The 25,083-nt window shown below is 33.4% G+C and overlaps 1 protein-coding gene across 2 annotated transcripts in view; it reads left to right on the top strand.

Moving 5' to 3' along the window:
- TMEM135 (transmembrane protein 135) overlaps nucleotides 1-20,835 on the top strand; it is a 261,356-nt gene extending 240,521 nt beyond the window's left edge. For both annotated transcript variants that reach the window (XM_063093468.1, XM_063093467.1), the window contains 8 exons: nucleotides 1,097-1,243; nucleotides 3,746-3,815; nucleotides 6,838-7,005; nucleotides 10,413-10,476; nucleotides 11,539-11,615; nucleotides 15,732-15,830; nucleotides 16,729-16,796; nucleotides 18,612-20,835. In XM_063093468.1, coding sequence (XP_062949538.1) covers nucleotides 1,097-1,243; nucleotides 3,746-3,815; nucleotides 6,838-7,005; nucleotides 10,413-10,476; nucleotides 11,539-11,615; nucleotides 15,732-15,830; nucleotides 16,729-16,796; nucleotides 18,612-18,744 — 826 coding nt within the window. In that variant the 3' untranslated portion in view covers nucleotides 18,745-20,835. The remainder of the gene's footprint in view (nucleotides 1-1,096; nucleotides 1,244-3,745; nucleotides 3,816-6,837; nucleotides 7,006-10,412; nucleotides 10,477-11,538; nucleotides 11,616-15,731; nucleotides 15,831-16,728; nucleotides 16,797-18,611) is intronic.
- Nucleotides 20,836-25,083: the final 4,248 nt, after the last annotated feature.

The following is a 25,083-nucleotide window of genomic DNA, read 5'->3' as shown; positions in this document are numbered from 1 at the left end:
GGTGACAAACAAACTCATAGCATACCCCTTATGATTTTGTCCCAGTGGGATGGGTTGCGGTTCTTGGTAGTAACAGCTTTTTCTTTCTCTCTTTTCTGAGTGTTTAAATTTTCATATTCTGTTTCTCACAGGTCCCAAGTTCCAGAATTTTAGTGTACCGATCCCCTGTTTTATCTATATTTTATTACTGGTCCCCTGTTTTGTCTATATTTTATTATAGTCTTGAAAGTTCAGGAGGTAGAATTTCCTTAGGAAAGCTTAGTTATTGCTTATAAGAGCAATGACTCATAGTGTAGGTGCAAATAGCAATAATGAAAACTCTTTGAGGAAGGACACTTGTTGAGTGATGTCTTATGGTGGTCACATTTTTCTTTGCATTGTCTTTGGAAAAATATAGTCCAGTTTTGATGAGATAGGAATGGTGTCATCTCCTGGATATTTGATTTTTCCAAGGAGAAATATGTGGATTGGAGTAACATTGAGTTTAAGATTTTCTAGTGAAATAATATGAGGACACACGGAATCTTAACTGTTTTCTGATTCTCATTCTTTAGTTCCCTCTATTGCCCTTGTGTGTATACAGATGACCTAGTGTACTGCAGCTGTTTATGACTCCAAGTGACATTTGGTATAAATTTAGTTTTACTCTAAATGAGAAACTTACTCAGTTTTAACTATTAGCAGAATTTAGGGAAAACAATATAACTTTTGTGATTGACTAGTAAACCTAAGTCTACTTTTGAGGTTGACTAGACCTTGCTTCTTTTGAAAAACTTTTAAGGCTTGTAATACCTTAAAAATTGGTGTTCTAATTAAAGGGCATTTATAAAAGTGCTTTGCTGTACTTTGCTTGGTTACTTTAATTTAAAAATACCCACACTGTCAAGCAAGTGACTATTAAAATTTTCTGAGTATTCAGATTTTGAAAATGTATTTTTCTTCAAAAAATGATTAAATTTTATATAAATTGTGAAAATACTATTTCAAATAAGATACTCTCTAAAATGTATTTGTATATAAACAAAATCTTATTTTTTTCCTCCCTGGTTTTTTTTTTAAAGGTAAAAAATGCCTCACATTGTGCTCTTTTCTTTAGGTTCATTGTAGGGAAGGAAGAAATTCCCACACATTCCTATTCACCAGAGGCAGCATATGCAAAAGTGGAACAAAAGAGAAAGGAACATGAGGAAAAACCAAGAAGAATGAATATAATTGCTCTAGTCAGGAAACTTGTAGATTCAATGTGAGTTCTTTATCTTGATATTTTAGCACACTTTGTCACTATTTTATGTGATATTTGTACTATGCCAAGGTATTTTTATTTTCTGTCCAGGTAATGATGATATTTTTCACCAGACTGTGCATAGAGTTTTATAAAAGGCAAACGATGGCAAGTACATGTTATTTTTTATGTAAAAGTCTGCAGGACTGTAGACCATCATATATATGGCTTAAATACTTTTCTATTTCAACTAGGCAGAGTCATAGGAGGCTATGATGGGGAACTTCAGGAAAAAGATTAGTATGTGCTGATTGAACGTGCCAGTATGGAAAGGAAACAGAAATGTTCCTGAAGGAGATTCAAGAAAATAAAGGAATAATAAGGAATAAATCTTAAATGGAGGATATTTTGTAAGAAAATTTTTAGGGCTCTGAAACTAAAATAAGAAATCTTCATTTGTATATTATACAAAGAAGTCTTTCTATTTCATACTAATAAATCTTCATTAACAATTCTAGTATAGGTATTTAGGAAAATAAGCTTACTGGTTTAAAATAAGAACAGCCAATAAAAATAATCTTGATAGTGATATTTTAGAGAGGAATGAGTTGGCAATATAGAAAATTAGGGGATCAATAATAGGAAGCTGAAGACCTTTAAAAAATTAGAAAACATATGTTTGACTCTCATTTTGTCTCCACCAGCTTTGTGACTTTGGACAAGTGATTTAAGTGCTGTGCATCCCAAAGTCCTTATCTGTTAACTGGGGTTAATAATCTCTGTTAAGAATTGTTGTGAGCATTAAATGAAATAACGTATGAAATTGCCTGACATAGTATATGCATGTGAGCTCAGAGGAGGTACTTAAATTTTTCCTGAATTTAAAGATTTTGTCTTCATCTTAGCATATACTGCACACAGAAGGTAAAAATAAAGCAATACCAGATGACAGGAATAATTGTGGTAGAGAACTTATTAAGCAAGTTCTAAATGTTTGTGGTTACCTTAGTGGAGAAAGGGAGAGAGGATCCCCATTAATGGAAATAATTTCAACAAGAATCAGAGGGGAATGCAGAGAATGACTTACGTGGGTGAGTGATGCCTTGGACATCAGAACTGATCAGGTCACGGCAGAATTTGTCAGAGTAGCCTCATTGGGTCCACTCAATTGAAAGCAGATACAGAATAATATTGAGGCAAAGCAAGTAAGTTAAGAGATAGGTAGTCCAGGACTTGGGAAGATATTTGAATGAGTGACTAAGGACATATACTAAATGGCAGTATAGTTGATATCAGGATTTAATTTCACAAGCAAAGAGAGTTAAATAATTTCCGTGTGGTTCTGGTAGCAATGGCTGAGAAATGTCTTTGAAGAGGACACTTAGAAGTATGAAGAGTGATGGTTTGCATAAGGCAGTTCTCTGATTCACCTCTCTTCAGGCTCCAGCTTTAATCACTCAGCAACTTCACATGACCAGATATGTCATATCATTCTAACGACATAAGTGCTATGATTGGTATGAACTGTTGCTGTCACCTTTGATGAGGAAAGGCTGCCTGTATACTCCAGCTGCAGTGCAGAATTGAATTTTGGAAAAAGTCTTGGTAATCAATTTGGAAATGGGATTGGAGAGGTGCAGAGCCAGAACATTACTCTACAAGTTATTGTTATAAACAAGAAAGAGTTTATGTGTTCCAACCATGAAGAGAATTAATTAACTACAGAGTGAAGGAAGTTATAAAGACTGCTTAGTTTGGAACATGAACCCTTGAAAGAGAAAAGGAGAGAGCTAGACCCATGTTAGATGTTCTGCTTACTTTTTTAATGCCGAGGGTGAATAGATCATCCTGGAGTCGACATATTAAATAATTAAGATGAGTGTGTCTTGAACAGTAGTCCTCTAAGCAGAAATGTTTATTAAACCCTAGAGGGTTAAGTGATTTACAATTAAATCATGATTATCCTACTTTTGAATTCCCTCATCTCTATTTCTATATTTATTTTAAAAACAGAATTTTGAATTCTAATACTATATCATGTTTCTTTTCCAGATGTTTTCTCTCAAATATAATTAAGTATAAATTCCTGTAACCTGAGCACATTCTCATTATGATTTTTGCTCAAGTACTGACTTCATGGGTGATTTATGACTATTATTTTCTACAGTAAGCAATTTAAAGCTTCCAAAAGATTTGGCAGAGTATATAAATGATATGTACATATTTTTCATATTGAGTCACAAATACTTACCAATGTGTTTTTTCTGCACTACCTTCAAGTATTTTGACTGCAGTTGCTTATTTTATACAATGTGTCAAATGGTAAGCAGCAAAGAACAAAACAAAAATATCTGTTATCCTTGCTTCTGTATGTCCTAAAAAAACAAAAGTTGCACACATTTAGAAAGAAATGGGTGATGTTTTCTCTTTTTTTGGTTAGAGAGTTTTAAACAGATCTACAAACACATACACACACACACATATTTTAATTATAATTAGTATAGTTTTTTGGTTTAATTTCAGATGCAAGCATGGACCAAGGCATAGGTGTTGCAAACACTATGAAGATAATTGCATCTCTTATTGCATTAAAGTAAGTGTATGAATGTATCTACTTTCTTAACAATGGGGGATATGTATAGAAATAATTTATTAAGAAATAATTTTAAAGTAAATGGAAAAGTTGACATTAATAATTGCTATCATTCTTTGCATTTGACTTGAAGAGTAAGAAAATTTTGAGAATAGGTAATAATTTAGCTTTAATATTGTCTTACCAAATCCTTAGTTAAACAATTTAGAATTACTTTCTTTAAAAATTAGCTTACTTAAAACTTACAAGGTAAGAGATAAGATGGAGTAACAACAATAGGAAAACAAAATCAAGTCATTAAAATGAACAGGGCCCCTAGACTGTGCTGTATGCTAGCTGGATCTGTAGCCACACACATACACTGTATGCACTGTACACAATCTGGTACAGTGACATTTGGCTTTAGACTTGTAAAGCTATTACATTTGTTTTAAGGAATCAAGAGGAAACTGGAGCGTTATCTGCAGTTGCTCTGCATTAAGAAAGTTAGCTATGCTCACTGGCGTAAATTCCCCACTCCCTAATATACTCATGTATTAGTGTTTCACTCCTCCCCATTCCCATTACTACCTTCTTCCCCCATCCCCACCAGCTCTGGGAAGAAAGTTATTTTCTTTGCCCTTAGTTTGGCATAGGTGCTACCACCTGCTGCAAGTTCCTTAGTTTTGAATGGTGCTCTAACAATTCTGATGCTTTCAAAAGTTTATATTCTTTCTTGCAAAGTCTGATCCCCAGTCAGCTAATGATGAGAAGAGCAGAACATCCCAAAAGACCATCCTCTTTACAGTCACTCTAGGAGGGAGGAACTGTCCCACATTGGTGCTTATGAATGTAAACACCTATGGCCCATTGTTGATGGTGGCACTCACCCAAACCCACACTTACCTTCAGAATCCCCAAAGATATGATGAGGGGTAAAAGCAGTAGAGTATTTTTTTCAGTTGTGCAGTGGTTTCTGATTGCAGTGGCAATATTGCTGGCAATCTTAGAATCTGCTGGCTTCTGGAGAGTTATTCCTTCCAACTGAACATGATTATAGTTCAAAGAAAGACTTCAGGAGGGGAACTAAGAGAAGTATTCTGATTAAATAAGAGGTATTTGAGAAATCTGGGAGGTGATATTAAAAAAAATTATAAGAGAAAGTTAGTGAGAATTACCAAGCAGTGAAATAAACTAGTGATTCTTTCAGATATGTACCAATACTATAAAATTGGTAATTTATATATAAATTAGAATATTATGTTCATGAATGTAAAAGTAGCTGCAGATTCATGGGGGAGGAATTTACACCACAAATAAAGTCAAATATTTTGACAGTATGCCTCATTATTCTGCGGACTTAGCTTCACCACATGTTAAATCATATCCCTGAGTAAATATTCATATTAATTACATCCCCTCAACTCACTATACTCCATTCTCACTAACTTTTTGTTGGTTTCTTGTACCAGTCAACCTCTTTATTGGCTTTGGGCTTCCTGTTTAAACTTTCTGAAATGTTTTCGCATTTTAGCTTCTCTTTTGGGTCTATTTAAATGTCACATCCTTAGTAGCCTTCCCTTACCAATCTAATATATATTGCCCTGTTAATTTCTATCCTAGTGCCCTGAGTATTTATGACATTTATTATAATGTGTAGTAATTTTATGTTTATTTGTATAATGAGCATGAAAGTTCCATGAAGGTAAGAACTTTACGTCCTCTTTGACACCGTATCCTCAGCATCTAGTGTAATTCTTGGCACATAATAGGCATTCATAGTGAATATTTCCTGAATACATGAAAAGATGGATGAATGGTATCTTGAAAACAGCATGAAAAGATTGTAACAGAATTGTGATTCCTGAATCCTTAGATTAACATTATAATTATTATTCAAAGTGTGGCCATTTCATGCATTAAACTAATAGTAGGCAGTTTCAGTTAAGTAAATGCATGGTAATTGACAGTAATGGATTGGACGATTTTACTTCCATGATTAAACCAGTTATTAGGTAGTTTTAGGTAAATTAATCAATGTTTCTTCATAGTAATTTAATTTTTTCTAGGAAAAAAAGCTGTGATCTGGAAAATACAAACCTGACCTTTGGAACTTAGCAGGCAAGCACTGCTAAGAGTGTAGATATTTTTCCATTCCAGTGGGTTCGAGAGAGGAGGAGAATGGGAGAAAAGTATTACAATGTATTAGTTGAATCGTTTATAAAATACTATTCTTTCTGTTAATGTTTTGTTTTGTGCTAATTGGAATGTTTTCGTCTGTCTGTACTAAGTGACGTCTAAACTTCATTTTAATAAGTATTGAAATGAAATTGACAATACTGGTCATACTCCCAAGACATTTCACTTTTACACTATAAATAATTGAAAGAAATATAGAAAAATTTTGGCAGCAAATACGTATTTGTAGTGGATTTGCTTTTCCAAGTTTAGTATACCTTAAAGCTACCATTCCGTAGAGCACAGGAATAAAAATCTGGATATAATATTTTTTCCCCTGGGAAATTCTTTTAACTTGATCATTAAAAAAGTTGGTACCAAAGGTCTAATCAAATAATAAAATTATTTTTGTAGCAAAAGAATCCCTACTCATACTAATGATTAAGATCAGTTTTCTGTTAACAAAACCAAATGCTTTTGGAAATTTTAACTATTTTTTGGAATTTCAGTGCTTTTTGTTTCTAAAACTCATTTGTGGTTTAGGAATTAAAAATCCTGGTTATTGTCAACAAAATGTCAAGAAATGGAATTTTGGTGCATAGGCAAGCTTGGCCAGTGCTTGTGAGACTTTTTAAGTCTTTGTAAATCAAAGAAAGTATACTCACTCCAAGATTTCACGCATATTTTTAAGGTAATTGTTTTAAAATTATCGTTTGAGGTTTTAAGACTTTATTTTGAAAATTGCTGTGATACAAACTTTAATTAAATTTTTTTAGTCTTGTTTTGATTCTGAGATGGTAAAATTCATAATCTGTCAAACTTCAAATCTGGTTGTAAATCAGAATTTCCTCCTAATTTTCTCTAGGGTTTCATCAGAATGTTTAGCGTGGGATACTTGATCCAGTGCTGCCTTCGAATTCCTTCTGCTTTTAGGCATCTGTTTACACAGCCATCCCGGCTCCTTTCTCTCTTCTACAATAAAGAAAACTTCCAGCTCGGAGCTTTTCTTGGCTCTTTCGTTACTATATACAAGGTAAGGTTTTCAGAAGAGGAAAGAAAAATGGGAAATAAATAACATAGCTGTTGTTAGAATGAGATATGACCTTAATTTGTCTATCATATTTTTAATGCTTCTTTCTGGAGTATTCATAAATATCTTGACACCAAATATATACAATATATTGGGAATTGAGGTTGGAGAAATTTGTTCTTTTAAAATGTTATTTAATGTGCCTGAATATATAGGTGCATTTGTATTTACATGTAATATTAAAGATTCTCAAAGACTTATTTTCTTTTTCAGTAGAGACACTCTGAGAAAATGTGAATTTTCTGATATTTCCAATGTCAAAAATGATATTAATATACGTGGTCTATCTGTTTTTTAAATCATACTTACTGCCTGGTTATTAATTTAAACATATTTCAGACGCTTCTAGCTGATATCAACCCATGATAGAATCGGTAAGGATTTTCTGTTGCAACATATAAGTAATGACTTATTTTTCCTCTTCCACCCACTCACTATTCCTGCTACACTATCTTAAATAACCAGAGTTAACATTCTTTCCACCCCTTTCTGTATGTTTCTATAAATGTGCCCACACATACATAAGCCCACACCTAAACATATACGTAGAGATCATTCTTGACACAGTACTCAGTATCTTTAAGTAATGTCCTTTTGTTTAATGGGAATCATTAATATGTAAATCATATTACTGACATATTTTATTAAACATCTAAAATTGAGATTCTAAATCTAAATATATGTTCTAAATGGTAAATTGTGTTAAATAAGGTTGACCTGTGTGTGTGTGTGTGTCTACACATGAGGATACTTCAAAAAGTTTGTGGAAAAATAGAATTAAAACATAATACCAATCTTTCCATGAACTTTTTGAAGACCCCTCATGTACATGTGTATTTATTCATATATATGCATCCATACATATTTTCTCATATATATATTTTCTTATTGTTATTAAACTCAGAGTTAATGCTGGGAAAATTGAAATCTAGAGTTATTTTGGATAAAGTGGTCATGTATCATTTTATATGAAAATTTACTCAAAGGGTAGGTATGGAGAAAGTATTTTGAAATGAAAAGGAGTAATAACAAATCATGGGTAAACTACAGATAATCATACGCATTATAGTATAATATTATATATAATCAATCACTTGTTATGAAATATCACTAATATAAAACATTTCCAATATGATTTGAATAGGAAGCATTACTAATATCTTTGAATATACAAGGATAGTTCAAAAAACTCATGGCAAAACAGAATTGAAAGATAATACAAATCTTTTCATGAACTTTTTGAAAACTTTGTGCAAGAGTTGATGACAGATTATTGGTAGTTACATGTTTATATTTATATTCTTTTTCATTTCTCGTTATAGTGTTTGTATTTATTCTTAACATAAACTCTTAAATATTTACATGTGGATTTTTTCTAACATACTTAGCCCTAGGTTTGTTGTTCATCATCCAGCATATCTCAGAGTATGTTTTGTTTTGCTATTTTTTTTCCCTTTCATTTCTGTTAGTATTTATTTGCTTAAGTAAAACAACCTTATGGTATTAAACTAAGAAAAATACAACTGGGTCAGAAAATCACATAGAAGATATTTATGCAGTACGTTCCAAAGCCATATGTGATTTTCCAAAACAAATTTTCCATGCCATTAGTATCTTTGTAACAATGTAATTAAGAAAGGGGCAGCCAAATAAACCTCTTTCTCCTGTTTCTTGGTAAACCGACCTTTTTTCATTTTGTAATGTTCCTCGTTATCCCTAGTAATATTCCTTGTTCTCAAGTCTACTATGTTTCATATTTATATAGCTACTCCAGCTTTCTTTTGATTAGCATTTGATGATATAATATTTCTATTCTTTTACCTTTCTGTCTTTATTTTAAAAGTTGGTTTATTTTAGACTGCATATAGTTGCTTTTTCAATTTTTATCCAATCTGATAATCTCTGTCTTTCAATTGGTATGTTAGGTTATTTACATTTAATGAATTTATAATATAGTTGAATTTAAATCTACCTTCTTGCTGATTGTTTTGTATTTGTTTCATTTTTTCTTCATTTCTCTTTCCTGTTCTTCCTTTTTTGTTTTCTTCTGTATTGATTGTGTTTTTTCTATGGCTCTATTCTATCTTCACTATTGGCTTATTATTTATACTTCTTTTTAAATTTAGTGGTTGCCTTAACATTTATGATATAATGTTCAATTCATCAGCCAGTCTTCTAATAATATTATACCACTTCACATATGGTGTAAGAACCCAACATTATACAAGGGTACTTCAATGAGTTCATGGAAAGATTTGTATTATCTTTTAATTCTACTTTTCCATGAACTTGTTGAAGTACCCTCATACTTCTAATTCCTCATTCCAATCCTTTGTGCTATACATTTATTTTATATATGTTACAAACTCCACAATACATTGTTACTATTTTTGCTTTAGACCAGAGGTCAGCAAACCTCTTCTGTAAAGGATCAGATAGTTGATACTTAGGCTTTATGCCATATGGTCTCTGTCACAACTACTTAACTCTGCTGTTATAGTGTGAAAGCAGCCATAGACAATACATAAATGAATAAGTATGGCTGTGTTCCAATAAAACTTTATTGCACTATAATTAGAATTTCATATAATTTTCACATGTCCCAGAATATTATTATTATTTTAATTTATTTTTCATACATTTAAGACTGTGAAAACCAATATTAGCTCCCTACCCATATTAAAACAGGTGGCCCAGATTTGGCTAGTGGGCCATAGTTTGCTGATCCCTGCTTTAGATAGATAATTCATTTTTAGAGCAATTAAAGATATGGAAAAACATGTCTTCTAAATTTACTTTTATTTTCCTATTTTCAGAGCTCTTAATTTCTTTGTATAGATCTAAATTTTTGTCTGGTATCATATCCCTTCTGCCTGAAGAATTAACTTTAACATTTCTGGTGGTCCAAGTCTGATGGTGATGAATTTTCTCAGCTTTTATCTGTCTGGAAAAAGTTTTCATATCACCTTCAGTACTGAAAAATATTTTCTCTGGGCGTAGAATTCTGGCTTGACAGATTTGTAGTTCATCCAGCTTTTCCTCCTCGTTAGAATGGGAGTGACACTTTCCCCGGCATTCTATATATAGGCAAAAGTGAAATTTATATATTTATTTTGAAAATTCAATACATCAAAAATAATATGTGTAATTTCTTAATAGAGTCTATCCAGAGTCATAACTTTAAAACAGAAATAATCCAATTATGTGTTCAGTTTGATTCAAATAAAATCACCAATTTGCATCCAGAGTCATCTAGTGAATCACTCATTACCATTGTTTTTGTTTTGTTTTTATGCATTTTTTTCTTAGAAATAAAATATTGAAGTAATTGTGTTTTCTCCTTAATACAGGGTACTAGTTGCTTCCTACGCTGGGTCAGAAACTTGGACGATGAACTACATGCTATTATAGCTGGTAAAGCAATAATGAAAATGAATGATTATTATTGTATCGATCAATAGTACAAATGAACAGGAAATAGCTTCCAAATTTATCCAATCTCTATGTGTCTTTCTTTCACTATTGTAACAGAATCCCTGTTGAGGCACTTGCTCAAACATTTTATTTGTAAAGTTTAACATACCAAGGCACTCTCGCCATCTGGTGTTTTCAGTTGGTAATGGAATGACTTGGGTATCTGCCCTGCTACAGGACAGAAATCCTAGGGAATGTGTCAGAAAAGAACATAAAGTCTTACATTATTATATGTCATTAATAGTTCCAGTAGATTTCTTAAAAAATTCTATTTTTAACAGTGGAGATGACATATTTTAATAATAATATTTTAAAGGAATTTAATCATTTTATAAAAATAAAAAGTCAAGATCATTTTCTTTTTTTGTGTGTGGCTGGCTGGTACAGGGATCAAACTCTGGACCTTGGTGTTGTCATACCACGCTCTAACTGAGCCAACCGGCCAATCCCGGAGGTCATTTTCTATAAGCAGTATATGTACCAATTATTGAACATTTATTAGTAATAATCCTACTATTATTATTCCAGCACTTCTCCCCTTGGTTTTTCATTCATAGAATGAAGGCAATGCTATGGAGAGAAGTATGAGGATAGCACTAAAAGTAATTTGAGCTGTTAGAAGCATAGGTGAAAAAATATTTCTACTTTAAAGTCAGAAATGATACCAATAGCCTTTACAAAAATTAATTTTTCAGATTGTTATATCTGGCAAGACTACTGCTGTTGTTTAAGTTAAAGTTGAAATGTAAAGTTCCTTGTTATACATAAATCAGACTATTTGTTCTTAACTCTGAAGGTCAGTTTTTATTTTAAAAAATGTGATAATAAGAATTCACCCTATTTTAATGTGATCAGAAGTATTACTGTCCCTGATTGTGTTGTAACAATAGGCAGTGCTACAAATCATTTATTTGCTATTTAAGTGAATTAACATTTGTGATGACTTAATAAGAAAGAAATATTTTTTAACCTGATCAATTTTTTCTATTTGTTTTGTTTCAGGTTTTTTGGCAGGTGTATCAATGATGTTTTATAAAAGCACAACAATTTCCATGTATTTAGCTTCCAAATTGGTGGAGGTAAGCAAAAATACTTATGCGTTAACAGTACCAAAGGATATAAAGCTTTTATAGCTGCTAACTGCTTTAGCAGCAAATATATATCCAAGTTACAAAAGCAAATTCTAATTACTATAAAAGTATTTACAATGTCAGTTCCCCTATTTTTGTCTTTTTGTGCTATGTTATTTTCAACGCAAGTGTAGAAATAATAGTGTAATTAACCCTCATATACACATCATACAGCTTCAACATTCTCAGCATCTGACCAGTCTCCTTTCATCTATATTCCCCAACCCCCAAGGTACTGAATTATTTTAAAGTAAATTTCAGACATTTTATCATTTCTTCCATAAAAAACTCAGGATAAAGACTCTTTAAAGAATAAATGTTCACATCACAAAGAAATGATTAAGTTTTGCAATGATGCATATGCTAATTACTCTGAGTAGATCATCACACATTGTATACATGTATTAAAATATAACTCTGTACCCTATAAATGTGTACAACCAATATTTTCAATAAAAAATTAAAAAAATAAGGGTTAAAGGCTAAAGATGTTTTAAAAACAAGCAACAATTAAATCAATAATACCACCAAAATATAACCACAATACCATTATCATACATTTAAAAAAACCCAGTAATTTCTTAATATTATCATATATTCACATATATTCAATTGGAATTTACATCTTCAAACAAATAAAAAAAAAGAATTTACATCTTCACTGATCAACTTATAAAATGTCTTTTTGCAGGATTCAACAGTCTCTTTTAATTTATAACAGTTACCTCCTCCTTCTCTTCCCCCTCCCTCCTCCTCATCCTTTCCCTTCTTTCTTCCGCCCCATCTTTCTCCTCCTCCTCCTCGTTTCTTCCTTTTTTTGTTGCCATTTATTGGTTGAAAATCAGATCATTAGTTCTGTGGAATTTTCCACATTCTAGATTTTGCTGATTTCATCTTCATTGGTTTATTTATTATGAGTTTCTTTAATCCATGTATTTCTTGTAAACTGTTGACTAGATCCAGAGGATTAAGCAAATTCAGGTTCAATTTTTTTTGGGGGGGGTGGCAGAAATACTTTACATTTACTATGTGTGTGACTTCCTATTGTATGACATTAGAAGCCACAAAAATGTCTGTTGTCTCTTTTGTGATGCTAAGATTGATCAGTGGACTCAGGTGTTGATAGAACCAACATAAGGTTCCCCAGTAGCCTTTCACCTAATAGTTTTAGCTGCCATTAATAATCATTACTGAGATTCATTTTTTCATTAAGGGTTGCAAAATAGTACTAATCTATTATTAATGTTTCTTCTGTATTTGTTAGTTGGAATGCTTTTAAAAAAGAATTTTCCCTTTTCAACTATTTGGTTACTCTGAAATAGTTTGTTCAGGAAAGTCAAAATAAAATGCTTGATTATTTCCCTTTATTTAGTGATGTTCACAATGAGTTAGTACTTCAGTATTTTGCAAACTTGACCTGTAAGTCTTTATTTTCAAGTATCATTATGAAGATATGGATTTTAACATATTTTATTTGTTTTAATCCATTGGAGTCATCATGATCAGATCGTCCCCATCTTTGACCATAAGAGCCTCCCAAAGTTGACTCTTGTTTGTTTTAACATAATGCCATTATCTTTGATAGCTTTCTGCTGTAAAACAAGATATTCCAGGCTCATCTGGGACATTTTCTGCCCCAGACATAGAATCAGTCTTTTCTCCAATGACTCTTGCTTTCTACTAGTGGAAATGGTATTTAGAGATTTCAGTTTGGATTCCAGAGGTTTTTTGCTGCCAGGCCAATCATTGTTTCCTGGCCTTCCCAGTGAACAGAGCTAGAGAATCGTTTTCCCTCTTTTCTTTTGAGAGAGAGAGAAAATACGTTTGGAGCATTTCTAAGTCAAAGTTAAGATTATATATTTTATTTAACTTGTTTGATGTTTAAAAAATTTTATCTCACACTGAAAATGTGTCCCTAACGACATTAAGAGAATTATGTATTTGCTTTACCCAAATGTGGGGGTACTTCTGGAGCTGTCCGGTTAGTTCACGCAGTAGAGTGTGGTGCTGATAATACCAGGGTCAAGGGTTTGGGTCCCCATATACTGGCCAGCCACCAAAAAAAAAAAAAAAAAAAAAAGGGTAATAAAAACAAATACAAGGGCACTTCAAAAAGTTCATGGAAAAATAGAATTAAAAGAAAATATGCATCTTTCCATGAACTTTTTGAATCCCTCGTGTGTGTGTCTGTGTGTGTGTGTGTGTGTGAGAGAGAGAGAGAGAGAGAGAGACTGAGAGAGAGAGAGAGAGAGAAACTGAGAGAATATATACGTAACGAAATCAGGAAGATGAGCAGGAGCCAGATCATGTAGGATTTTAAAAGCTGGGGTAAAGAGGTTTTTTTTCCCCTCAGTGCAATTGGAAGCCATTGAAGAATTTTAAGCATGGAAATGATATGATTTAATTCAAATTTTAAGAAGAACATTTTGGCTGTTATATAGAATTAGGCAATTAGACAGGTATTTGAGGTGGTCAAGACTGGAAGCTGGGAGAACAATTAGTCTCTGGCAGGAGATGGTTGCTTGTTTCGGGATAGTAGCAGTAGACATGGAAAGCAGTATACAGATTTGGTGTATGTTTAGGAGTAGAGCTGACAAGACTTGCTAATGGAGAGGAAGAGAGGAGTGAAAGAAAGAAAATAACCCCTAGGTAGCAAAATATATTCTTTGACACAGGAGAAAGCCAGAGATCTATTGAGATAGATCTATATGAAGATCTAGTTTGTAAAAGGTGTTTTATATCTGCTTCTCTTAGTGGCTGGAGTTTTTTAAGCCAAGCAATGGTATCTCTCTGTTTCTTGTGTCATCAGACCATATCTAATCTTGACAAAAGAAACTGGCCTGTATGTAAAGTGTGCTGGTGAGGATCTTTTTTTTTAAATAAAGGGAATTAGAAATTTAAGCTTATCGTGTCCTTTTGTGGAATTAATGATTATAGTGTAATAGGCAATCATTTTTCTAGGATTGAAGTTAATTTTATATGAGTCAAATGCATATTTATTAAATATCTATTATGTTCCCGTTACTGCATTAGGTTCTGGTTCTCCATATATATATGTCATGTACTTTCATGCCTGCTTGTTAGCCCTGCTTTTTCTCTCGTATCTAGCTGTTGATCCTATGCATCTTATAGAAGGCAGAACTATTAAAAGTATGGTCAGCAGATTAGTACTAGTCCAACTGTTTATTACCAGTTCATGACAAGTTAAGTATAGTAATTGAGAGTAAGATTTGTGAACCCTTTTACCAATTTGACAGAGTAATGTTTTGTCTTTTAAATCTCAAAGTGAAAATTTGGTTCAATTCTATATTTTTAAAAATTTTTTTTTTCTAGTAATTCATTTTTATTATATTGTAAAAGCATCAATCTATGGCAATTGGAAATTATAAAAAGAAAAAGTAGTTCTTTACTGCAGATGGTTTGAGAAGCACTACTCCAGTGTAGTCTTTTCTGAAATTCTTCTTGAGCCTTTGTTCCGGACAGAATAGTTGCTCCCTCTTTTAGGAAGCCAGAGCAATATATACAGTATAATTATATTTATTATACACATACACACACACTCACCTATATATCTCTCTTGTAGCCCTCATCAGAGTGCATTAGAGATATCTGTTGTGCACTAACCATGTTTTGTTCATTTTTAAATTCTTTGTTCCTAGCATAAATGTCCAGCGTATAATTGCACCATTAAATGTTTACTGAATAAATGAGTGAAGGAATGAACAGATCTAACAGGGAAAGGAAGGCCTGCACACTTTACAAAGAGTATTGAAAGATAAATAACATAAAAGCAGTGGAAACGAAGTGCTATTGAATTTCACAGAAAAGTATTACTCCTTGCAGCTGAAGTTCAGAGCAAAGGGATGAAAAAAAGGGAAGGGCTGATACTTAACACTGTCATGGAATATGGGACATATGATTTGAACTCCGAAGGGAATATTAAGATTCAGAAAGGTTGAAAACACAGATGTAGGTAGGGAGCATACTGCTTAAGTGTATTGTTAATGCTATTTAAAGTTGTTTTTAAAAAATTTTTTAATAACTTGCATTATGCTTGTTTTACAGACAATGTATTTCAAAGGCATTGAAGCAGGGAAGGTTCCCTATTTTCCTCATGCGGATACTATCATCTATTCCATCTCTACAGCAATTTGCTTCCAGGCAGTAAGTATAGCTTTTTGAAATGAGAAATAGAATGATTTGTTTCTAATGCACATTAAGCCAATGGGGAAAAAATAAAAGCCTGGGAACATTTCCACTTATTATATTTTATACTGCTTTTTTGTGTTTTTTCAGCAAGATAGCTTGCAAGTTTCATATCATTAAACATGTTAACTTAATGGGCCAGATCCTGTTTTATGAACACACTAATTTTTAGGCTTAAATGGGGTGCACGGTCTCACTGGTTAGCTGGGTTGGTTAGAGTGTGGTGCTGATAACAACAAAGTCCAGGGTTTGATCCCTGTATCTGCCAGAGGAACCCCAACCTCCAAATAGGGTGCAATTTATAGGTAAATTATTACACCAGTATCTTGGAGTGTATGCCCTAATTATCCTTCTTTGAAAAAAAAGATACAATGGGCATAAATATGAACAATTACTTTTTGCCAGTATTACTCAGGGAATGATCAGTTTAATAGAAGCATTGTTCAATCTCTTTAAATTTTGTAATAGTCATTGTTGATGACAATGGTTTTATAGATATTGCAAAATTTTGGGGAAGGCTTTTATCTTTTCTTTCTCATGAGGCCTAAGTGCTACCAGGTTGATAAACTCATTAAAACTAGTGAAATGTCAGCTATCTAATGGGTACTGAGTAAATGCTTTCTGACAGTAATGATTATTCACTCAATTATTATTTCAAAATCAACATTTCTATTTTAAGGCATATTTACAAAGATTTTTGATAGTTAAACATAAATAACATTTGTATTATTATTGTCAACACAATTGTTTTTAAATTACAACGAGCAATAAAGATGAATATATAAGTACTCTGTTGCCTAACACTGCTGATAATATTTGTATTTACTAAAAGAAGTCTCAAATTGAATAATCTTAGGCTGTCATGGAAGTTCAAACCTTGCGACCATCTTACTGGAAGTTCCTTTTAAGGCTCACCAAGGGAAAGTAAGTGACTACAATGTTTTTAAATGCTCATAGAAAAAAAAAGCAGTTTCATAAAAAAAGATTATGAATCTTTATGTTTCCTTGAATTATGAATCTTTGTGTTTGTTCAGTGGTAAAGTGGGTGTTTGTATAATCAAATATGACCAACTTAATAAAAATAACGTGGCATTCTTTGAGTGAACATTATTCTGACTATTCTTTTCTTATAATATTTTAGATATTTTAATTGTTCTGGAGTAGTGTATTGATTTGCTAACTTCTAATTAGTTGGTACATAAATACTTAACCCTAACTTTTTAAATCTTTGATCTCTTTGATTAAAAATATTAAACAGATTCATTAAAAATAATCTACATAATTAACTGATTTCTGTTTTGGACAAAGAATCGTATCTTGTTGACTCTTGTTGTAAGTGTACTTACGTACACTATCATGTTGTCTTCCCCTTCTCTCCCTTAATCTATCTAATTCTTTGATAGGGAGTTTGACCTTGTAGAACAAGGGCTTTGGAGTCAGACAGACCTAAGTTTGACTCTAACTCTGATACCTTCAGCTGTGTTACTGTGGGAAAGTTGGTTACCCTTATAAGCCTGTTTCTTTCTCTCTATAATGAAACAATAATACATACATTGTATAGTTGTGGGAAAAGTAAGATGTTTGTAGTAGTATTTAGTAGGCACTCAGTAAATCATGGCTGCTGTTAATATTACTATCATTAATAATAATAGCAAATGCTCGTATGGTGCTTACTATATCACAGATATGGTTTTAATATACAATATACATGTATACATACATATGTAATCTTTAAAATAGCTCTATAAGTTAGGTACTGTTATTATCCCCATTTTATATATGAGGAAACTGAGATGCACAGAAAGATTAGATAACTTGCCAGAGTCACAGAGCTACTAAATGAAGGAGCTGGGATATAAACTAGGCAGTCTGAATTCAGAATTGTTCCTCTTAGCCATGATACTATGCATCCTTTATATTATTATTGTTTAATCATTTTTTTTGTCATTTAGTTTTGTGCACATTAATGAGTTTTACCTGTTGATTATTTTGGAAGGAAACTTTGGAAAAGAACTAAAAGACACATTTATTGGCTCTTGGAATAATGATGCTGGCCAGTGATTCAAAAATAATTTCATTCTTTTTCAGAAGAGGAGAAATTCTCCTCCAGAAAGGAAATGCTTGTTAATAGGCACAGAGACACGGAAGGTCTATCCTGCATATTAGTTAAATGTGTGTCTTTTTAAAATTTTATATCCCTTAGGTTAGGGGATAGATAGCATGAGGGTATGTCTTTACTCTGTTCTGTTAGAAATTTGAAAAACTTTATGCCGTTTACCTTTTAATAATTAAATATCTGCATATTTGGATGTGTTTTCTTTTGATTGTAAGACTTTAAGTTGTCAGTTATGAGAGAAATTAAATTTAATATCTTTGCCTCATTGGAAATGTTAGCTCATTCATTCTTTAGTTAGTTTCCTGTTATTTCATTCATCTGAAAAATAGTAACAAACCTAATTTTCTATTTGACACAGTCTAGTGGAAAGAGCTCTAGAAGGGTTTGAAATAATGATTGTAATCTTTAAGGTTTCAGGTCTGGGCATTATATCTTTAACTAAAATATGAGACAGTGAATCCTGAAGAAGAGTATTCATATGACTTTTGAGTCTGCCATTGAGTAGGTCTTTTGCCATGTCAGCCTTTTCTGTTTTCCCATCCCATGAAAAAGTCAGATAAAGTGAATCATTTTATTTTGTGAACTTCATTAAATACTTGTTCACTGTGTTCTCTATTTTACAGATTTGCTGTCATGAACCGAAAAGTACTTGATGTTTTTGGTACTGGTGCATCTAAACATTTTCAGGATTTTGTCCCCAGGTTGGATCCAAGATATACGACTGTAACACCAGAGTTGCCCACAGAGTTTTCTTGAAGATGATTGTAATTTATGAATGAGACTTAATGTTTTATCATTTTATCCTGAAGAGTTCATTATGTTGAACACAAAGAAGGGGGCCTGAGCTTGAACTTCAGTGTTATTTCAATGAGAGATGCTCTTTTTTATTTTTCTTACCATCAGAAATAGAGAAGCTTTTTAGGAAGGTGTTGCTTTATAATTAAGCTTTCTCCATAGCCAGAATCTGATTCTGGATCACTGCTGGCTGACATTATGGTATATTGATTAAATTATGTTCACAAGCAATATAAAATAACCTATGTAGAAATGTAGTAAGAGTACACTTAGGATTACTTTAAATGATGTCTTTAGTTCATTCCAATGTAATTCTTGGTTGAAACTAAGAATATTTCTACATTTTAGAATTTACAAAGGATCACGGGTACATGGATTTGGTTTGCATTTTTTTTTTTTTTAACTTTTGAATTGGTATCTGGAGTAGTGGAATGTTATAAATTTGAAGTAACTCTCCACAGACAATGCTGCTTTAGTATGGAACATTTTAATTGGAGAAAGTGGCCATTCTTCAGGGATGCAAAGATTGGTCTCATACCATTTGGATAAATGTTGTGGTATCCATGCTCTTGTTTCCAACCGATAATATCATCTCTCTCCATGACTAGTTGGGCTATTTGGCAGCCCAGTGAACCTATGTACTAGTGGCAGGTTAGGAGCAAGTGGAAATTGACACATCTTATATAGTTGAAATGTATGTTTTATCTTTTACAGAGTCATTACACTTGAATATTTTAAAACAAATATTTAAGAACAAAACTTTTAGACCTCCTGTAGGCTTACTATGTTTGTTTTCATTTATAAGGATTTTATTCATTATAGCTCAGTTTTTATGCTGTTATTGTTTTAGAAGGGATCAAAATGCTATGGAACAAAAGTAGTTTTGGCAGATTTGGCAGTTTATGTCTTATCAACTGTGTGACTTATACAATGGATGTTTTACAGAACTAAAAACATTATAAAAACCCAGTGATTGCTGAAAAGTTCATATCATCACTAATTGCATTCAGGTTATCTAGCCTCCTTTTAAAAAATCATTGTCACCATTTTTACCATTAGAATAAGGAAGTGACAAAATGCAGTCACTGCTGATTATGAAAGTAGTTCAGGACAGCTGTGATTAAAGTATGATCACTATTTAGAGTTTTCCAGGAAAATGTTATACTTTTCTAAGTTAATAAAAAGCTTAAGTTGTGATATCTACAGTTAATGTAACATATTGGAATGATGGTATTTTTTAAATATAATTATGTTGCTGAAAAAATTTTTTTAGACTGTTACAGATTATGCAGTAGAACTTGTGTGGCAAAAGGAATTATAACTCTGACTTTAAAAATGCTTATGCTTCCATATTCAATTTCATCAAGCCTTGTATAGTTCTGTTTATGTGTAATCCTATCCTTGGTGGTATGGCAAATTGAAACCCGAAAAAAAGCCAGACTCTAGTACCATGGTAGCCACTTTAATTTGGTCAAAATTTTGCATAGTGATTAACTTTTTAGAATTGACCTGTCCATTTGGCATTACTGTTAAAGTATCATTTTGGTTTCAGAATTCAAAATTGATTAATAAATTTAGTTTTAAGTTTTTATTCACTGGAATCAAAATGGCGATTGGTATAGTGTTTACTTTCAAGATGAAGTATTAAAGCACTGAGAAAGCACTGCCACCTTTACCTCATTTTCTCTATTCAGAAATTATGTTTATAATATTTTCCTGTCAGAGTAAAAAAAAAAAACAAAAACACTTTCATCCATAAGTTTTATAGTTTTCATTGACATTGAAAGACTATGATATTGAAAAACAGATTCTGAAATTTGCTGAGACTGTTAAGTAAAATTTTGTTGGTCAGGAGGTGTATTTCTGCAATTTACTTTTTTTTTTTTTTTTTTTTTTTACAAATTGCATTATTTTTATTTTATATAAAATGTAAAATGAAATAACCATCGTGAAGCAGAATAAAATAATGAATGTAATGTATAGTTTGAATAGCTTGAATGAATAGTTAACTAATTTGCAGTGGAGAATTAAAGTCCAGTTTGATTTCATTGAGACAGACTGCAAAGTGTAGTTGTTGAAACACAAACTTTGTGCTTTGAAGACAATCAAAATGAATATCTTTCTACCTCTAACTAATCAGGTATTGATTGACAAGTTCTTGGCATCGTAAATAAAGTCAAATAGATCTCTCCATTCCAAAATATGTTTTTTAGTTTTTTCTCTGAAGAAATCATGTCTATGGTAAGTTTCCATCAGAGTTGATTACAGTAAACAATAATATGCCCCCCTTAGTCTTTTCAGCATCTTTATGTAGATTGAAATACAGTGCATTTGGGGCAGTAATATTATGGTCATTTCATTGTTATTTCCTGTGTTAATAAAATCCTAGAGCTAGAACCAACCAAGTAAATAAAAATTGAGGTTGCAAAATAACAAATTATCTTAAATCTATCAGATTCTTACCAGTTTTTTAATCAAATAATTTCAGTGTCCGTTTTATTATTCATTTTTAAAATAACACCTTTAGTTCAGTTACTTTTATTCATAAATTCTGTTTGCTTCTGTAACTTCTTGATTTGTCAACATAATTGTTATTCAGTTGATATCAAGTTTACTTTTTTTGCCTTCATTTGTTGTTGTTTACTCAGTTGTTATTTAATTTAGAATTTTATCTTTTTATTCTTTGCTCTCAGATTTTGTAATTCACTTTTACCTCGAATGAACATTTCTTTTGTGATGGAACCCAAACTGGGCAGTTGTCACACAATATTTTCTTGTTGTGCTTATATTCATCTCCTTGTAGGTTACGTCTAGGCTAGTATTTGATTTTGTTGTTAATGCTGACAGAATTGTTTCTGCTTGTACTTTGTCATATCCCTGAGTTTCTAAATCCTCTGCCAGTGCATCGGTAATGAAAATCAATGTCCATTACTCCCAAGGAGCTTCACACTTGCCTGTGTCACAGACTCACCTGTGGTGGGGGTGAAGCAGCCTCTAGGTTGGGCCTGCGGGAAAGTGCCCACTGGGAGCAGTGACCCAGGTGTTATTGTTGCTTTGGAGCAGAGAAGCCACTAGCCCAGAGATTCCTTGAATTCTTGTGATTTATTTTTATTTGTCTAACTGGCAAGTAGTTTGACACAGCAACGAAGTCATTCTTTGCTCAACAGAGGCAAAAGTATTTATTTCTGAATTGGGATCTTGCTAAGAATATCTGAAAAACTTTATCTCCCTTAACACCTTGACCTGTTGCTGTTTGTCTCCTCAGTATTCACTTTCACACAGAGAAATTAGGTAACTGAAAATGAGTGACCAAGAAAAACACATAAGAAACAGGAGTAAGAAGTGAATATTTTCTGTAGGGCTGGGCTTTGAATGTGATGAGTAATAAGATTACTTCAATGGTGGAGGCATAGGGGGCAGTTCTTAGAGTTGCCACAACGCTGTGCCTTCCTTTTTATAGCCATTCACTGTTGTGCTAAAGCCGCTGTTGTCGCTAGCTCTGTAGTTGCTTCTTCTTGTGGGATTAGCAAGGAAAGGAAAGTCAGGGACTGAGATGACCCTGAGATCAGAGTGTTGACTTGGATTCTAGAGCTGTGTGGCACTTTGCTTCTGTTTCAAGTCGTAGCCTCAGGTGACTTTGTAATAGCTCCATAGTTATTTTCAGGGTAACTACAAAGAAATGAGACTGACACTGGTGTGTAACTTCTGGAAGCAGAGGAGGGGCAGGAACTTGGCCATGATGTAGCATGTGTCCTAGGACTGCAGATAATGGCCTGAAACCTCACCTTCAACGGTAGTAGGTAATAATGTGTGCTATTTAGCACTAAGAGAAAAGTGAGTTACTTTTAATTGGAAAAAAGAACTTATATCTGGTCTTTTGGAAGTCGTTCTCTTGCTCCTTGATGTGAGGGTATCGCTCTCTCTCTGCCCCACCCCTCACCTCTTCCTTCCACCTTTGTCCCCTCCCTGTCCCAATTCTTTCCCTACTCCCCCTTCCTAGCCTTGGAAACTTTATGCTGACCTCTTGCTGCCCATCCTCGCTCCTTGTCCCTGGCCTTCTTGCCCTTCTTCTCTGCTTGTGGCATACTTTATGCTAACTATACTCCTTGGACTTCGGAGCTCCATTGCAGCCTTTGATACCAGCTGGTGAAGTGGAGGGCTCTGCAGGGATCATAACAATGGAGTAAATATTTCCAGGGACAGTGACTTTTTCATATAGCTCTGCATTTCTCAGGCAGGATGGTATGGAGGATAATTGCACAGATGTGTAAAGAAATTTCTTTTGTACATGGGAGCCTTTAAATCCAGAGCAGTCAATCTCTTCTCTTCTTCACAACCTCATAACATCACATGACAGACATCACAAGAACTAATTTTCTTTCTTTTTTAAAAAAATATCTGTATATTCTCCAAATGTGTCCTAAGTGAAATAATGTATTCGGATTTATCTTTTATTTCTGTGGCCCTGAAAATCTGAGTGGACATCAGGACCAAGTGCAGTTTGCATTTCTTTTTCCAGCTTATAAACCGCACTGCTGTGCTCCCAGTGCCGCACCCTCCCGAGTGCGCCACGGGGTCGGCCCCTGTTTAGTTTTTTTCTATTCAGTTTTGTGCCACATGCCCTGACCACCCCCACCCCCTGCCCAGTATAGTGTACAGCATAACATTCTAATCTTATCAGACTGTGGGTAATAGGATGTTCCCTAGTCTTGGCACATAGGTCATAGGCACATAACATGCATTTACCTCTCTTGCTCAGACTGAACATCCCTCTGTGGCTGGAGAGGTCCCGGCTTCCGCAAAGTGCACCTCTGGACCTACCATGGCTGAAGTCACCCTACAGCACTACTTCCTTCCACCCCTTAATTTGGACCAATTAATTTCTGAGGCCTATTTCCTCAATGTCTATTAAACTTTTCTCAGTCATTAATCAACCCCTTAAGTGAATTTTCTTTTTAGATTATTTTTGGTGACTCAAGAGGACCCTGAGGATATAGACAGGGATTAGTGCCAGAGGTCTAAAAAGGTTTAAAGCATGAAGTGGATCATGTGGTTGATTATTATGGGATGGGGTGCCAAAAGGGATGGGTGAGAAGAGACTGTAGACACACGTTTCAAGCCTTATCTTTTTCCTTCCATTTCTTTCTTTACCTTCACAAGCCTGTGATTTCCTACCATATCTCTTTGTCATTTATTTCTTCATCTTGAGTTCTTGAGGGAAAAAAAGAGGTACTTATTTTCCTGTTTATTTCAGGGAAGGTCGAAGGTGAGGACTAGTAGGCCATTCAGCACAGGTACAAGCATCAGTCTGACTCTTGTTCAGGTAAGAGCCCGAAGGAATGTTGTTGAGTCTATAAGAAAAAAGAGCTTCCTCCCTTCCCCCCTCAGAAGTGAGCCAGGGGATTCAGTCAAAGTATGATTATTTAGAGTCATGTTCCAATGACATTGACATCCATGACAAGAATATAGTACCAAACTTGGCATAGTGAAGAGACATAGTCTATTAAGGGAGAAAAAAGGGGATCTTTCTGATAGTTCTTAAAGTAAGGGCCATGTCTGCAAGCATTATTATAAATATAAACCTGACTGGAAGCCAACAGTCAAACTAAGGATTGACTAACGAGGTACTTTGCTCCACATCAAAAGGCCAGTCAGTGTTTGTGGCATGAATGCTTAAATGGCCTTGTGGTGCTTAAGAAAAGACAGCAGTTTAATTCCTCATTAAATTGAAAATGCTTTAAATGTATTAAGAGAGTTTTTATATGAATAGAGTTTTAAATTTCTAACTTTTAAATTTAATTTATAGTATAGATAAATTCTACAAAGCTACAGGAAGAAATTCAGTTGCATGTAAATCTGAGTCTGCAGTTTTGAAAGCCTGTCATTGCTCAGGAATAGCCCTAAGGTTCTCTTAAGGCCCAAGAGGGCAGGATAAATGAATCTATGAAACTAGAGGTACGAGGGTACTTCAAAAAGTAAGTGGAAAAGAAATTAAAAGAGAATATGAATCTTTCCATTAACTTTTTGAAGACCCCTCTTATAATTGAATCATCTGGGCATCCTTTTATTTAAATTTTTTTTTTTTTTTTACTAGAGCTCTTCCTGTAAGTTGGATTAAAGTTCAAAAACGGGATTGCAGTCATTGCCAATTGCTTACCTAATCGCTGTTTAGTCTTTCCTCCTTGCTGATAGAGTACCGATGTTTGAGACAACAGTATGCCCAGCCCCAAAGGATGGATGATAATTGTTCTATGCCTTTCATGTCACTCCTTTCTTCTTATCCAGATGCTTTTCCAACTA

This window comes from Cynocephalus volans, chromosome 4, assembly GCF_027409185.1.
Source record: "Cynocephalus volans isolate mCynVol1 chromosome 4, mCynVol1.pri, whole genome shotgun sequence".
Classification (NCBI taxonomy): domain Eukaryota; kingdom Metazoa; phylum Chordata; class Mammalia; order Dermoptera; family Cynocephalidae; genus Cynocephalus; species Cynocephalus volans.
Note: the sequence above shows the minus strand (reverse complement) of the source record. Positions and strands in the feature narration are given on the sequence as shown.